The 13,658-nt window shown below is 39.1% G+C and overlaps 1 protein-coding gene across 2 annotated transcripts in view; it reads left to right on the top strand.

Moving 5' to 3' along the window:
* Window positions 1-11,945, top strand: part of LOC111861328 (importin subunit beta-1) — a 55,544-nt gene extending 43,599 nt beyond the window's left edge. Inside the window, exons 15-16 of one of the 2 annotated variants that reach the window (XM_023845798.2) lie at window positions 7,500-7,565; window positions 9,736-11,945. In XM_023845798.2, the coding sequence (XP_023701566.1) occupies window positions 7,500-7,524 (25 nt within the window). In that variant the 3' untranslated portion in view covers window positions 7,525-7,565; window positions 9,736-11,945. The remainder of the gene's footprint in view (window positions 1-7,499; window positions 7,566-9,735) is intronic. The other variant, XM_023845800.2, reaches the window with a different exon arrangement.
* Window positions 11,946-13,658: the final 1,713 nt, after the last annotated feature.

The following is a 13,658-nucleotide window of genomic DNA, read 5'->3' as shown; positions in this document are numbered from 1 at the left end:
CGCTCGCAATAGCCACAGGAACTTTGCTGCAAGACAGGCATATGTAACGATGACTTAGCGCTCTTAAACTCGTGTGTCATTAAATACAGTTCTCCTGACAACAGGCCAGCGAAAAATCTAACAATCTACAGCAAAACCATCAATTATTATGGGCGTTATAACATAGGTGTGCAGCTGGACGAAACATACACGTCGAACCCCCCCAGACGATTTAAATACCTGACGAAACATACACGTCAAACCACGCTGAACGGTTAAGAACACACATATGGATTCCAAATCTTAATTCTTGTGTTACACATTAGTTTCTTTGTCACTGATTTTCATCACATAGATCAATTGGTGATGTCTTCAAAATGGTGAGAAATGTCAAAGAAGTGAATCCATACCATCTTCCTGTTTTGCTCTTTGACAAATTGGTGACTTCACGTCCTACTTCAAGCTTCGTATCCCACTTGTTCACCCTTATTAATGTGTAACACTTTTTAACTTCAACATGCAACGCAGTCAGAAAAATGTCCAACTATTCACTATCAAAGCAACCCAATGCAGTAGGAAATAATTACTGGACTAAAGAAATTCAGGTGGCATCATGTAATGTGTGTTTCTGATTGTCTAACTAAAGGACCAGGAGCCTGAGGCCATCTAGTCACACAAAATGTGATCATAAAACACTGAGCCCTGCTACAATTGTATTATTTCTTTTTTATTTCGCTTAGTGGGGGGTGGAGTCATACTGGGTCCACTCGGCATGGCAGCCACTGATTGGCCTATTGTAGCTTGCCCCAGGTGATAATGATGATAGAGAATTTGGTGGAATGAAGATTGGCAGGGGAAACCAAAGTACTCTGAGAAAACCCGCCCCCAGCGCCACTTTGTCCATCACAAATCCCACTTGACCAGACCTGGAATCGAACCCGGGCCATGGTGGTGAGAAGCCAGCGACTAACCGCTTGAGCTATGGTGTGGTCTGTTTGTCATGCTACAACTGTAACCTTTTGAGAAATTGGCCAATGTTTTTCCATCGCTTTAGGATGTCTGCACGTCCACGGTGCATTTCAGCTGCATGGCAGGCATGAGAGTTGCATTAATGGTACTTTTATGGACTTCTAGCTGTAAATAATATGGGAAGCAAAATTGTGTGTACAGTTTACTCCAGAGATAACAGTTGTAGCAAGTTAGTTGCATTTTATGACAAGCTTGAGAGGAGCTCTTGATTTCTGCAAGATTTTTTCATATACTGTGAAACCAAGATATAATATGAATTGGATGTAATTCAGACATTATTAGAGGAATAAGCATCATATGCACCATTGATTTCTTAACAGGAAGAAAACTAGTATAAAACAGACTGAGTGCTTCCTAATTAATTGCTACCATTTTCTCACAACTGTTTGCACTCACTGTATGCAAATATTTGCATCCTCAGTTTTTTATGGCTAGCAGTCCATGATGGTCCTGTTAACACACTTGCCCCTGAACTTCCCTGTAGTCCAGTAGCTTGTTTTATTGTGTGTTTTGTCACGAACTGAACATTTTGCTGTGATTGTGTGCGAATTAAAAAGCATTGAGCCCCAGTTGTGACAAAACTGAAGAGATAGGCTTGAATGTGAAACTTGAAGTACCGGTTCTCACGGTCTCTTCATCTGCAGATTTCCTATATTTTTCCTTCTACCCTCAAGATGGAGGCGATACGTTCCTCCAAAACGTCGTTTAATACCACATATACACAGTGCCAAATCCCAGAAGACTGCTTTCTTCTTGAAGTAATTCATTTGTGTGAAGTCAGCAGGTCATCAAAAAGCAAAACTGGAAAACAATTGGTATTATTTATATATCAAACAAAAGTAAAATATAGTTTGCTGTTATATGTGATGGAAGAGCAGTGATATAAACAGATATGGAATGCGGAGAATGAAGATTAGGATTATATACTGACTAATAAATCCAAGCAAACTAATATTGTTCCTTTTCTTCATGGGTATCTACTGGTGTCACTGTGTGGTGAACATAATGAGATGGTACATCTCCTACCACTGTAATATTAGGCTCCACAACTACATGTTGTGTGGATCCTATCCAGCTCTGTTTTAAAGATAGTGGTTTTCATTACAAGTGCAGTAATTTAGGTATGCTTATTTGATTGTGTTAGCAAATTAAGCAGGTATGAGTTTATATGCAGGTTTTTTTCCCCTTCTCCCTTGGCACTACAGCCCCAGTGGGCCTAGGCCTACCTCCATGAACTCCATTCACTTCAGTTTTTCTAGATCTTACACATACGGTAGGACTCCTTGGGTGAGTGATCAGCTCGTTGCAAGGCCTCTACCTGTAGACAAACACAGAAAAATGCACACAAACATCCATGCCCTGCGCGGAATTCGAAGACACAATCTCGGCTTCCGAGCGAGCGAAGACAGTACATGCCTTAGACCGTTGGCTACCGTGACCGGCTTATGTGCAGTTTACATGCCGCTATCATAACACAAATTGTACAGTTAAGTACAAGGGCTAATTCATAACCATCTCTTACACACACAATGGCAAAGATTTGTGTGTATTCCTATCATGGCATTTAGAACAGACCAGAACATAGTGTACATATGCAAGTATGGTGCAGTTTTAATTGCATGTTAACATTTCTTTGCGTGTGCATATATGTACATGCAAAGAATTATGGGTCAGAATGTGATACTGACTTGTGGTCCTGCAGCATAATGTGTGTGGGACTTTGCTCAAAAAGGGTGACTCCTGACCATCAGTTGGTTACAAGTAGAAGAGATTTTTTTTAATTTAACGAAAACCTTTGACCTTTTGATTGAGGTGACACTAAAAATGAAGATAATGTTGATTTATTCTTAATTGTTTTCTTTTTCTCTGGAAGCCACTTCAAAACATGAGAAATATTGTTGTGTCCTCATTTTTTTAACCTTTAGTGCTATATAGTATTAGAGGTAATTGGGAATTAATGGGGGCTCTTATAGTTACATATTTAAACTCCTTTACATACATATATATTAACAGTATCCATTAGAGCAAAAATTTTGGCAGAGATATTAAATTCTCATAATATTACTGTTGTACTGTGTTGCTTTAAGAACTTGTTACTGCTAATGACTTATGTGACTCTAATGTTGTTGTTACAATCCCTGTTTGTTCTGCTGTGGTTAGAGTTCCATGTTTTTACTCTGAACTTCTATCCAGAAATTTTTGGATGAATATAAGTAATTACGTAATTTACTTCTCCATGTAACACCTCTTCTGCCACACCCTGCTCTATATACAGGTGTCCCAGGAGAAATGGACCAAACTTCGGGAGGGTGTTCCTTATGTTAAAGTATGCCGATATAACCCAAAACACCTGTGTCCAAAGTTGAATGGTTACGGAGATAATGGCCAGAGAAGTGTCAAACTTTGACGGGTGTTACGCACTTGTTGATTAAAAAATACATATTAAAACTGGCAGGAATATGTGGATTCTGTAATGTTAATAATGTACGTAACATCAAACTAACTTGTGAGTGACATGAAGCCATAAAATTGAAGTACAAAATACTCGCTCACCATGTCATAATTGTCCTTAGGGTTTCCAAGCACTATGCATGACACATGACTGGCAAGCGCTGGCGTAACGTGACTGACTGCGCTATAAGCAGACCACATAAGTGTATTAATCATACATTCACGGAAAATCTCTTTTGGAATTTCGTGTCCATTATCTCATGTGGATTATTATGGGACCATGTATGCACATTTCGTAAATTATTTACACTCTCCAGGGTAAAAGAAGCCTCATCACTGAATAAAATGACGCTTAACAGTTCAGGATGAGCTTTTTATCCAGTGGCACAAATCCATACGCTGTGCATGGTCGCCTGGTTCCAGATGTTGTACCCTTTGATCATGCTAAGGATAACTCTTCATCATGTAAAGTTCACCACACCTGTATACGTGATGAGCCGATGCGAGAGGCCATTCTACGAGTGGACAGACACGGACTTCTCTGAACCATCTCAAGAATGTTCTCTCATATGTCTATCATTCGTACATCCTCCCTTTCAGAGTGCACAGAAACACTCGGAAGAGAACCAGTATCACGCAATGTCTGGTGAATTCTCGTAAATACACTTTGAGATGGAATCCTTTGATCGGGAAAACGCCTTTGGTATTCTTCAACAGCAGCACGTGCATTGCCACCGCAAAATCCACACACAAAATGCATATCACAATACTCCACGTGTGAAAACACAAGAGGCATTTCAGCAACTCATCACACAACTAATCACGACCCCACCACAACGTACACTGTAGGTAGCACATGAGCTTACGGCTAGTGTGAATCACGACACTCAAGGACAAACAGATAACGAGGTCTCAGCTGACAGGTATAGTGCGTGGACCCGCCAGAAGGCCACACTTTTCTCGGGCCATTATCTCTGTAACCGTTCAACTTTGTACATAGGTGTTTTGGGTTATATCGGCATACTTTAACGTAAGGAACACCCTCTGGAAGTTTGGTCCATTCCTCCTGGGACACTCTGTATAACAGTTGAAACAGGCATGTCTCTAGGCATCTTCTCAGCTTACCAGGTACAGGAATGGCAATCCCCAGATGTCTGTAGGAAGGTAGCCAGGCATAGACAGTTCAGGAAAAGGAAAGTGGTACTGTGGAGGTAGTCACAGTCGTACGTATCCATACACTTGTTGGTGCTGGTGCATGTGCTGGATTACAGTCAAAGTAATACTGGATTCTCTGTCACCTTTGAGATATTCTGTTTGGTTGTTAAATGCCATATGGAGTTAGTATCTTGAAATGTGGGCCATCAGGTCCTGTTGTTCACTATAACTCCACATGGAGGAAGTATGTTCTTGTTGAATGCAGTGGTTTGGCAAAGTGCTATTTTGTATGAATTACGTAAATTAGAAATAGTTGCTCTTTAACTCAGTTAATTCATGCAATAGAAATAGAGAACTTTATCTTGTGCATGAATGCAACAGAATTTTATATTAAATACATCTCTAGTTATTTTTTTTTAATCCTAAGATATCTCTTTAGAACTGGAATTATTGATTTAGAGTGCACAGTTTGTGTGTAAGTGTGAAGCCACTGTTTATCCTTATGTAGAGTTTCTGTGCCACTTCACAGTCCCTGAATAACAGTAAGGCTATACGATGCCATTGCCCAAATGTTCCTTCCATATCTCTGGACATCATTCATTGTCTCTATTGTAATATTGTTGTCTATCATTCTTGTTTGTAAAACCCTTCCAACCAAGATAGGGCATGGCCAGAATGGCTACTGCTCTATAGGGTAACCAGATGAGCATGCCTGTAAGATAATTATTTTTATTGTACCTTATTTCTTGTTCTTGACTTATTTCTAAACTCCCAAGAGTGACTGAGTAGCAGAAAGAATGTTGTGCCTTCATCAATTAAAAACTGAGAAGAGAGAAAGTCTGGGAAGAACTAATCACCTACTTTCCTTTGATACAACATGGACCACATAGAAAGTGACACCTCTGGCAGTTATTCGTTGCCGCAGGAGTATTTACCAGGCTTGCAGAGTTACTGGGTTTTCTTGACTTTGTCAGACTTGCACAGATTCTCATTAGGTATGACGTTCGCTACGTAGAAAACGACGCATCCAACAATTCTTCTTTGTTTCGTGTATTCATTGCCGCAGGAACACGTTTACCATGTCATTGGCTAGCAACGATAGGAGGGGTACACATACAGACACCGATTTATGAAGTATGCCATTAAAATGGGCTCAGTTGTCATAATATACATACCAAGTTTCAGAAAGATTGTTTCAAGCAATTAAAAGTTGATAAAGAAGGATACACAGACAGCATGGTGATCACATAAGCCACTTTTATTTTTTCAAAATAAGGAAAATAGGCTGAAATGTGTGCTGGTGTTGCAGAACTTAGCAGTATTATCTTACAGGTGAATCCAAACATACACCTCACCTCCCTTTCTGGTGAGGAGCAGCTGTTACTTTTCGACAGCACCAGTGTTGATTTACTGCTCATTAATTTGGTTCTCTTGTTACTTGTACATAGACAGGCTGACTTTCTGACATTCAGGGTGGGTGAAGGAGGGGAAGTTGTCATAAATGTAATTGAGTTTCAGTGGGACTAGCCTATGAAGTATGTGCTGGATGCCTTATTGCAGTCCGTACTATGTGTATGGTCTTGCATTACGTTACAGGAATATGTTGGATTCGAAGTTCTCACATGGTGGCCATGAAGCATGCTGTCTTATGTGTTGTGATGCCTAATAGTCTAGTAGAAGCTGATCACCATTTTGGAGGAACATGCTCCTTCTTCATGGTTGAAGATATTCTAAACAAGCTGAATGAACTAACTGGTTACTTCATGGTTATTGTATGCTTGTCACACTTCTCATCCATGAAGATGGAGGTGATACATTCCTTCAGAACGTCCTTAAAATTCTACCAGACTACACAGATGACATCCCAGAAGATAGCATTCTTCTTAAATAATTAGATCCAAAGAGCAGACTCCTTTGTGAAAACTTGTCTTCATAGAATATTGTGGATTTAGTTGCATAATTTACACACACCGTCTTCAAGACAAGGAATTAAAAAAAAAATGTTGTGTTTTTAGTATGTTCCCACACCCCAGTCAGTCCATGGAAAGCTGCCCTCTGCCATTTGCAAAATCTGTTAGGTTTCTAAGAATGACATTAAAGAGCCACTTGGCGTTGGAATTACGCCTCTAGCAACTCTGGTTGAAATGTCAGACCGAACTGTAAAGCTTCACCAGTACGAGGCCTTATGGCTTGATTATGGAACTTTTTATCTATGTTGATCAGGAAGGTCTGGTCTGTTAGTGATCTCATCCATCACTCTGGCATGTGTCTTACTACAAGCACCTTTCAAACAACTAGAGTTGGAAGTCTGGGGAAGTTGCATTTGCCATTTGGTGGGAAACCTTGTGTAGTTACACCACAAAACTGAGCACTCAAGAAGCTTCCCTCCTATGGAGCAGTATACCAGCTGTCTCTCCAAACAAGATACATGCTCAGTACCAAAGCAGTAACCCATTTCAGATGAAAGCCTGTGAATTACTCCCCCCCCCCAAATTGCCAGTTCAGACATTTCATTAAAGTGAAAGTAAGTTGCAGTAGACTGTATAATGTATATATGATTGTAGGTTTAATTTTTATTGCATTGAAAGAGGCTTTTTGGAGCAGGAAATGTCAAAAATTGGCGTGTTCTCTTCTGCTCCGGCATCTCAAACTTTGGAAAGCACTGCCTTAGGCCTAAACGCAAGGTTAATAGGAATAAAGATCAACTTTAGAGTAGATTCAAAATGCATGGACATTGATCCCCACATTGTGAGTGCAGTTCCATAAGAAAATCATTGATAGGCTCATTTTCTTGTTTATGTGGTACAATGGTGACCTAGTGAAAGTGCTGTTTTGCATTGTTTGTTGAGGGGCTTACCCTGACGTTACTGAATTGTTTGTGGCAGCACAGTGGGGCCTCCTGGAGAGTGAAGTGCTGCTCATGGGAGGGATGGATTGTCTAGGCATGCATGGTAAGACAGGGTTGCCTTGAATGTATTACTTTTGGGGGGAAACAGAGCAGCACAGTCTTCTGTTAAAAGGAATGGAAGAAAACAAACCATTGAAATTCTTGTAACTTCCAAAAACTTGTTATTCATATGTGAATGATTTCAGAATATAGAAGGTAGGGCACATATTGGAATTTCAGCCTAATAAGACACCAGTAGCAGTTTCTATGCTCACAGCAAGGACCTGAAAGAATGGTGAACAAGTGTATTTGGTACTTGTAAATTCTGAGTTGTAAACATATACTTCTTATGCACGCAGAAAGTGGAATTGAAACAAAAGGATCTTGTCTGCATTTCTAGTTAGCAAATTCAGCAGTGTGTGGTGAAAACACCTGTTCATCTGCATTAAGGAAGTGGTTTCTCTTGTCCTCTACATCCTGTTTCCTTTTAATAGCCTCTTACATTTATACTAAATTTAGCATGATGATCCATATAAGCATGTGGTGGCCAGTCTTTCCCCATCAGTTTGACTTCATAAAGTTGTTTTACTGTTTGTCACTGTTAGGGCCCCCATGAGTAACTTTAAAGGCCTTGTTGTTTAGTTTTTAATTGATCATCAGATGTTTCAGACTACATTCTTTTTCTTGACTTCTGTCATCTCAGAGTAAGGGGATTTTAAATTGCCTGGTACTGCAGGACTAGCAGTCAGATTTTAATTTTGGTTTAATGATGTTAGCATAAACAAAGCAGTGTTCAGCTGAGTGGACTGCATGCACTATTACAGTAGCAGAATACATGCAAATAAATGTTAAATAATTCTAAATCTTTGTGACAAATATGGTGAATTTTATAAATTTGAAAAGTTCATGGGCTTTGGAATTTCATCACCTCTTAAATGCTTCTGAATAATAAAGCGAATTTCATCTTTGCTTTGGTTTATGTTCAGACTCTTATTTTCTATATTAAGTCAGCGCATGCATTTTAAATGAAAGTGCCCAGAAAAAAGAAATGCAGCTGCTGCTTGCTTCATATTTATTGAGCAAGTTGATGTGATCAGACTGCCACTCATTGCTCTCCAACCTGTCCTGTCCCATTTTGCATGCATGTGGTATTAAGTGAGAGACAAAGTGCCTCTTTGATACAGGGTGTTTGTAGCTCATTGTGTCCAGAAGGTGGGAATTCTTTGAATGTTTGTGATAAGAATTTAATAGGCCTCATGTTGCTTAAGAGGAGTGTCTTTCAAAACATGTATTGAAGGCAACTGAAGAAACAGCCAGATTCAGCTACATGTTCAGAACTTTGCTAGTGGCATTTATATCTGACGTCAGCATGTAAATACCAATAAAATCACTCGTCCACTGAAACATACGCGTAATGCACAGCTAAAGTAAGAAACCAACTTGCCATTGAAGTATTGCTACAAGTAAGCAATAAAATATATTTCCAGAGGCCTCGTGGAGAATATGCAGTCATTAAAGACTTTTTAATTCTAGAACTAGGTACTTAGTAATTCAGAGCTATAAAATTGTTTGTGTGTGTATATTTCTCTATAAAAGCGAAGTCTATACTTGCATTCAACCCAAGTTCCTGCCTTTTAGTCGCATTTGAGGATAGAATGGAGCACAATTGTTCATAATACAAAGGTATTACATACATATTCTTGAGGCGATTGCTGTCTCTGGTGGCAGATAGCTTAAAGTGAAACTTTTTGGTGGGTAGTGAAGAAATAACTGATGTCCACTCTTGGGCAAGTTGAGAAGGGGCTGTATTGGTATGAAAAGAGGGTCAGAGCAAAAGTATGCTAAAATATAGGCAAGAGCACTTACTGATAAAATTGTTGGATAAATGAAATATCTTGGAATTCATGAGTGGGTTAGAATTTCTTATCTAGAGTCTGAGCCTGTAATACTGTTTCCTTATAAATTTTATAGTCTCACCTGTACATCTGTACATAGAATCACATACCATCAATATTTTCACATTAGTAGTCTGACGTGTTCTGCTGAAAATGAATGCTGGTTGTAAGTAGTGAATGGGACCAGTGGTATGAGGAGTGGCCAGAAATTTCAAAATTTACATGAATTTTCAAAACTTAAAAGTTAATGCTTCATGCTCCTTTCATTTTTCTACTGAAATTTGTAAATGAATACTGAATAATTTTAGACACTCAGATTTTAAATTCTTCCATTTGCAGATCCGACTCATATTCTGTAATCCCGGGTGAAGACGATCGGATGAGACACTTTCTCAATATTGTTATTCCTACTTTTGGTTGTCTGCAAATCCCCACTCCACTCTGAGGGCTCGTCCAGGGTGAAAGAGGCAGTGCAACAGAGCGAGCGATTGATTCCAAACATAAAAAAGAACAGAAAAAATAAATCATTATAAAAATAAATAAATCAGTGTGCACATTGACTGGAAAAAAAGCAAAGTGTGTGCGATCGATGAGCGTGCGAGCGAGCGTGCACGTGTAGTGTAGTAGTGACTGACTGCTGGGTGTGAGAGGAGGGACGCATATGCTGCCATGCGCGAGTGTGCTGTGCTGACTGCTGCGTGCGTAATGAAGACTTCGGACCGACGGACGCAACGCAACATGACCAAACTGCCGGAAGGCAGGTGAACGAACAAAGCAGGGCAGTATGAGGAGGGATGGAAGAAGATGTGTGAGGATCGCATGAGACAGATTCCAATTCACCAACGCATTTTAATAGAAAATGGAAAGAACTTGTCTACCGCCTTAAAGAAAATTCCCATTCGACACATGTCAATTTTTCCTCTGCTGAATATTCGGCACATGTGTTTTTTCTTGCTCAGGAAATTGTATAAACTTTTTAAAATGATGTTTTCCAGCTGAGGGAAAGAAGGTAATGTTGCAGTGCAACTGACATATCCTACTGGTCAAGTTTTTTTTTACCAAGAGTTGAAGTGCTTTGCCAACTAAATAGAAAGGCACTTCACTCTGTTACCAGTACTAATTGTGTATTATTTCAGATGTTGAAATTCCAATGATTGAAGTGCCTTTAGAAAAAAATAAAGATGGTGTGGATCTTTGTTTCCATTGGCTCAGACCTAATTGAGATATTGGAGAGCCAGTTATTAAAATTGTAACCCATTTGTATAGGTCAGGTCAGTTCCCTGCCTTGGCCAGACTTCAGGGGTAAGTAAAAAGTATTACGCATTTAGTTTCCAAATTTAAGAATCATGAAATTTAAACTAACAACCTCATTTATTGTAATGTATTATCATATTTTTGTAAACTTTGTTTATTCGATTTAGTCAAGTGTTTTGTGTATGATATTGTTGAAATTTCTTCCAATTTTGATGTTACGGATGTTTATTTTATTAATTTACATCATTTGTCTTTTCCAAGATATGGGATATTGTAACATAAGAAGATGGTGTGAATGTGTGTGTGTGAGGTCACTGATTTATTCCAGCTGATGTTTGTTGTAGTAACAACCACTGGTAATCCTCATTTCAGGTGACTTCACTAAATATGAATCCAAGGTAACTTACTGACCTGAACCAAAAAGAAAAACAAAAAACTGTGATATGAGGAGGTCTGTTCAAAACAGCTGCAGAATTGAGTTTAGGCAGTGAGGTGCAAGATATTGCAGCTACTTTTTGAAAACATCTGTTAAGGCAGCCATTAGTGCAGTCTTTGATGCAGTGGCTTGGTGCAGACCGCCTCATCTATACCTGACTGATGTGTGATAATTGCGTCCCTGTGTGCCTGTGAATAAATCACATGCCAGCCGAAGTGTGTTCACAACCCTTCCAACGGCATGGAAGTACGTAATCTGCATTGTATCAATGAGCTACTTGTATTGTATGCTTGTGAGCATGAGAGTGTGTGAATGTTTTAAACTTGGCATTAATATGTATAAGCAGTTCTGTTCCCAGCAACAGGAACAACAGACTGCGTAAACTTGGTGATTCTTTCTAGTTGTGAGAGCGAATGCTGGTGAAAGTGTGTGTATGTGTTAATTGTGTGCCATGACAGAGTTAGTGTGCAAGCTTGTTTTGTCCCACCCATTAATTCTGTGTTCCTGCAAGTAAACAGCCTTCCCTAATGTGGCCACTAAAAAGAATCCTTATCCCCAAATCCTATGCCTGTTGCTACTGCTGCTTGTTTAAAAGCCAATGATTATTAAGAAAAATCCCTAGGTTTAATTATATAAGTTATGTTATTGATACTAAACATATTCTTGACCATCACTCGAATTTGTTATTCTGAAAGTGCATCATAAAAATAAGATGAAAACATGTTGGCAACATTCTGTAGCCTAATTATTGAGAGAGAATTTTGGAATACTCCAATGCACTTTTTTTCGTAGGGTAATAAGACATAGTTCTGTAATGCAGATGAATAAAAATTATCTTGAAGAGTTAGATGTATTTGAAGTGTTGATGTGTTGTCATTTTCTTATATACGGTCTTCCAGCAGATGCTGTCTTCATTTCTTATGGGTTCATCAGGAAGTGTGTTGGCTGTAGTAGTTAAAAGTAATTTAAATTTATGTAACGTGCAATAACATTTTCACCTCACAGCAATTCAGCTGTTGGCTTGCATTGCAACCCCCCTTTTTCTGTGCGCTAGTGTTTGGCATTATTTCATTGTGAAGACATGAATAGCAAACCATCTACATACATCCAAGGAGTCGCAAAAGGTAGCAGCATACTCAGATTTTGTCTTGTCATGTATTAACTATCCAGCCTTGGTTGGGTATGTTAGCCTGGACAAAGTACCGGTAGATCAATCATGGATACAGCATGAAATATAAAAAACATATTTCTTGAATTGCATCTGAACAAGCCAGTATGTAACACAGTCTGAGAACTGTGCATCAGTTCATATTTAAAGACTTAAAACAAAATTATGAGATTAATAAAATAAAAAACAAACTCCATGGTTTTAGTCCACAAGCAAACTATACTGACCGGGTGACAGCTGCTTGTCGGCAAAGTTAGTGAGATTACATATGGCAAATAAATTATAAAACTCCATTTTAATTGTACAGTAATTATAAATCGGCTTTTGAAGCAACTATATTGAGGGCACATGTTAACATCTATATTTCAGATACAATTTCTGACAGTTCTGTGTACATTGGTAGGGTCGTGGTCAGCAAGTTTACACACCAGCATCATAATCAAATTTCAATTCCTGACAGTGTTATTCTTGGTGAATAATGAATATGCTCTAATATGTAGTCTTCACAGAATTGGATAGAGTGGGAAGGAGCTTATGTCTTCACCTTGTATGAAACTTAAAAGACTTTTTAAAGTATTAAAGATATCCCTGTAACAGGCTGTGGAGGCCCATAGGGTTGTGAGATGTTGAGGGTCCCACATATTCTAGACAATTGGGTCACAGATGACGGCAAGGTTGTTGGCCCTAAGCGCCGGCCGCCTTTACCCCCAAGAATATTCCTGGTACTCATTTCTGTTAGAGGCTGAGTCGACCCCAGGGCCATAGTGCAGCTGGAAGGATTAGGGCAATTTAAAAAATCCAGTGACCTCATCGGGACTTGAACCTGAGAANCCCCAGGGCCATAGTGCAGCTGGAAGGATTAGGGCAATTTAAAAAAATCCAGTGACTTCATCGGGAATTGAACCTGAGACCTTCTGGCTTGTAGCATAGTGCCTCAACCAACTATGCTACCATGTGCCCCACATAAAAGACTATTAGGTTTTCTTTCTATCTGTATGTGGCCTAAACCATTGGATTTTTTTTTTTAATCAATGTGGGAGATACTCATTAAAAGTAATTTTGCTGTGTGTCCGTGTGAGTCTGCTGTGGATAAAAGGTTTTGGGGCAGTTTTGTATTTAAGAGCCCTCACAATTCTATGAATGTTTTGACAGTGATGGAATCAGTATGACATTTCAGAAGTTGACTGTACTCCTTTTTGCTGATTTTTTTATATTTACCCTTCACAATCCCTCTCCATAAATTGTATAACTTAATTGTTTTTGTAGAGTGACCAGGGATATTCAAAATTTTGGGAAGGGGCAGGAGGACATCAGCAGAGTAATAAGCAAGCATAAGAGTAAAATGCCTGTTACTTTAATGATCGCCACTTTCGTGATGGTGTAACTTAGTTCTTGCCAAACTTC

The sequence above is a fragment of the Cryptotermes secundus genome, unplaced genomic scaffold, assembly GCF_002891405.2.
Source record: "Cryptotermes secundus unplaced genomic scaffold, Csec_1.0 scaffold230, whole genome shotgun sequence".
NCBI lineage: Eukaryota > Metazoa > Arthropoda > Insecta > Blattodea > Kalotermitidae > Cryptotermes > Cryptotermes secundus.
Note: the sequence above shows the minus strand (reverse complement) of the source record. Positions and strands in the feature narration are given on the sequence as shown.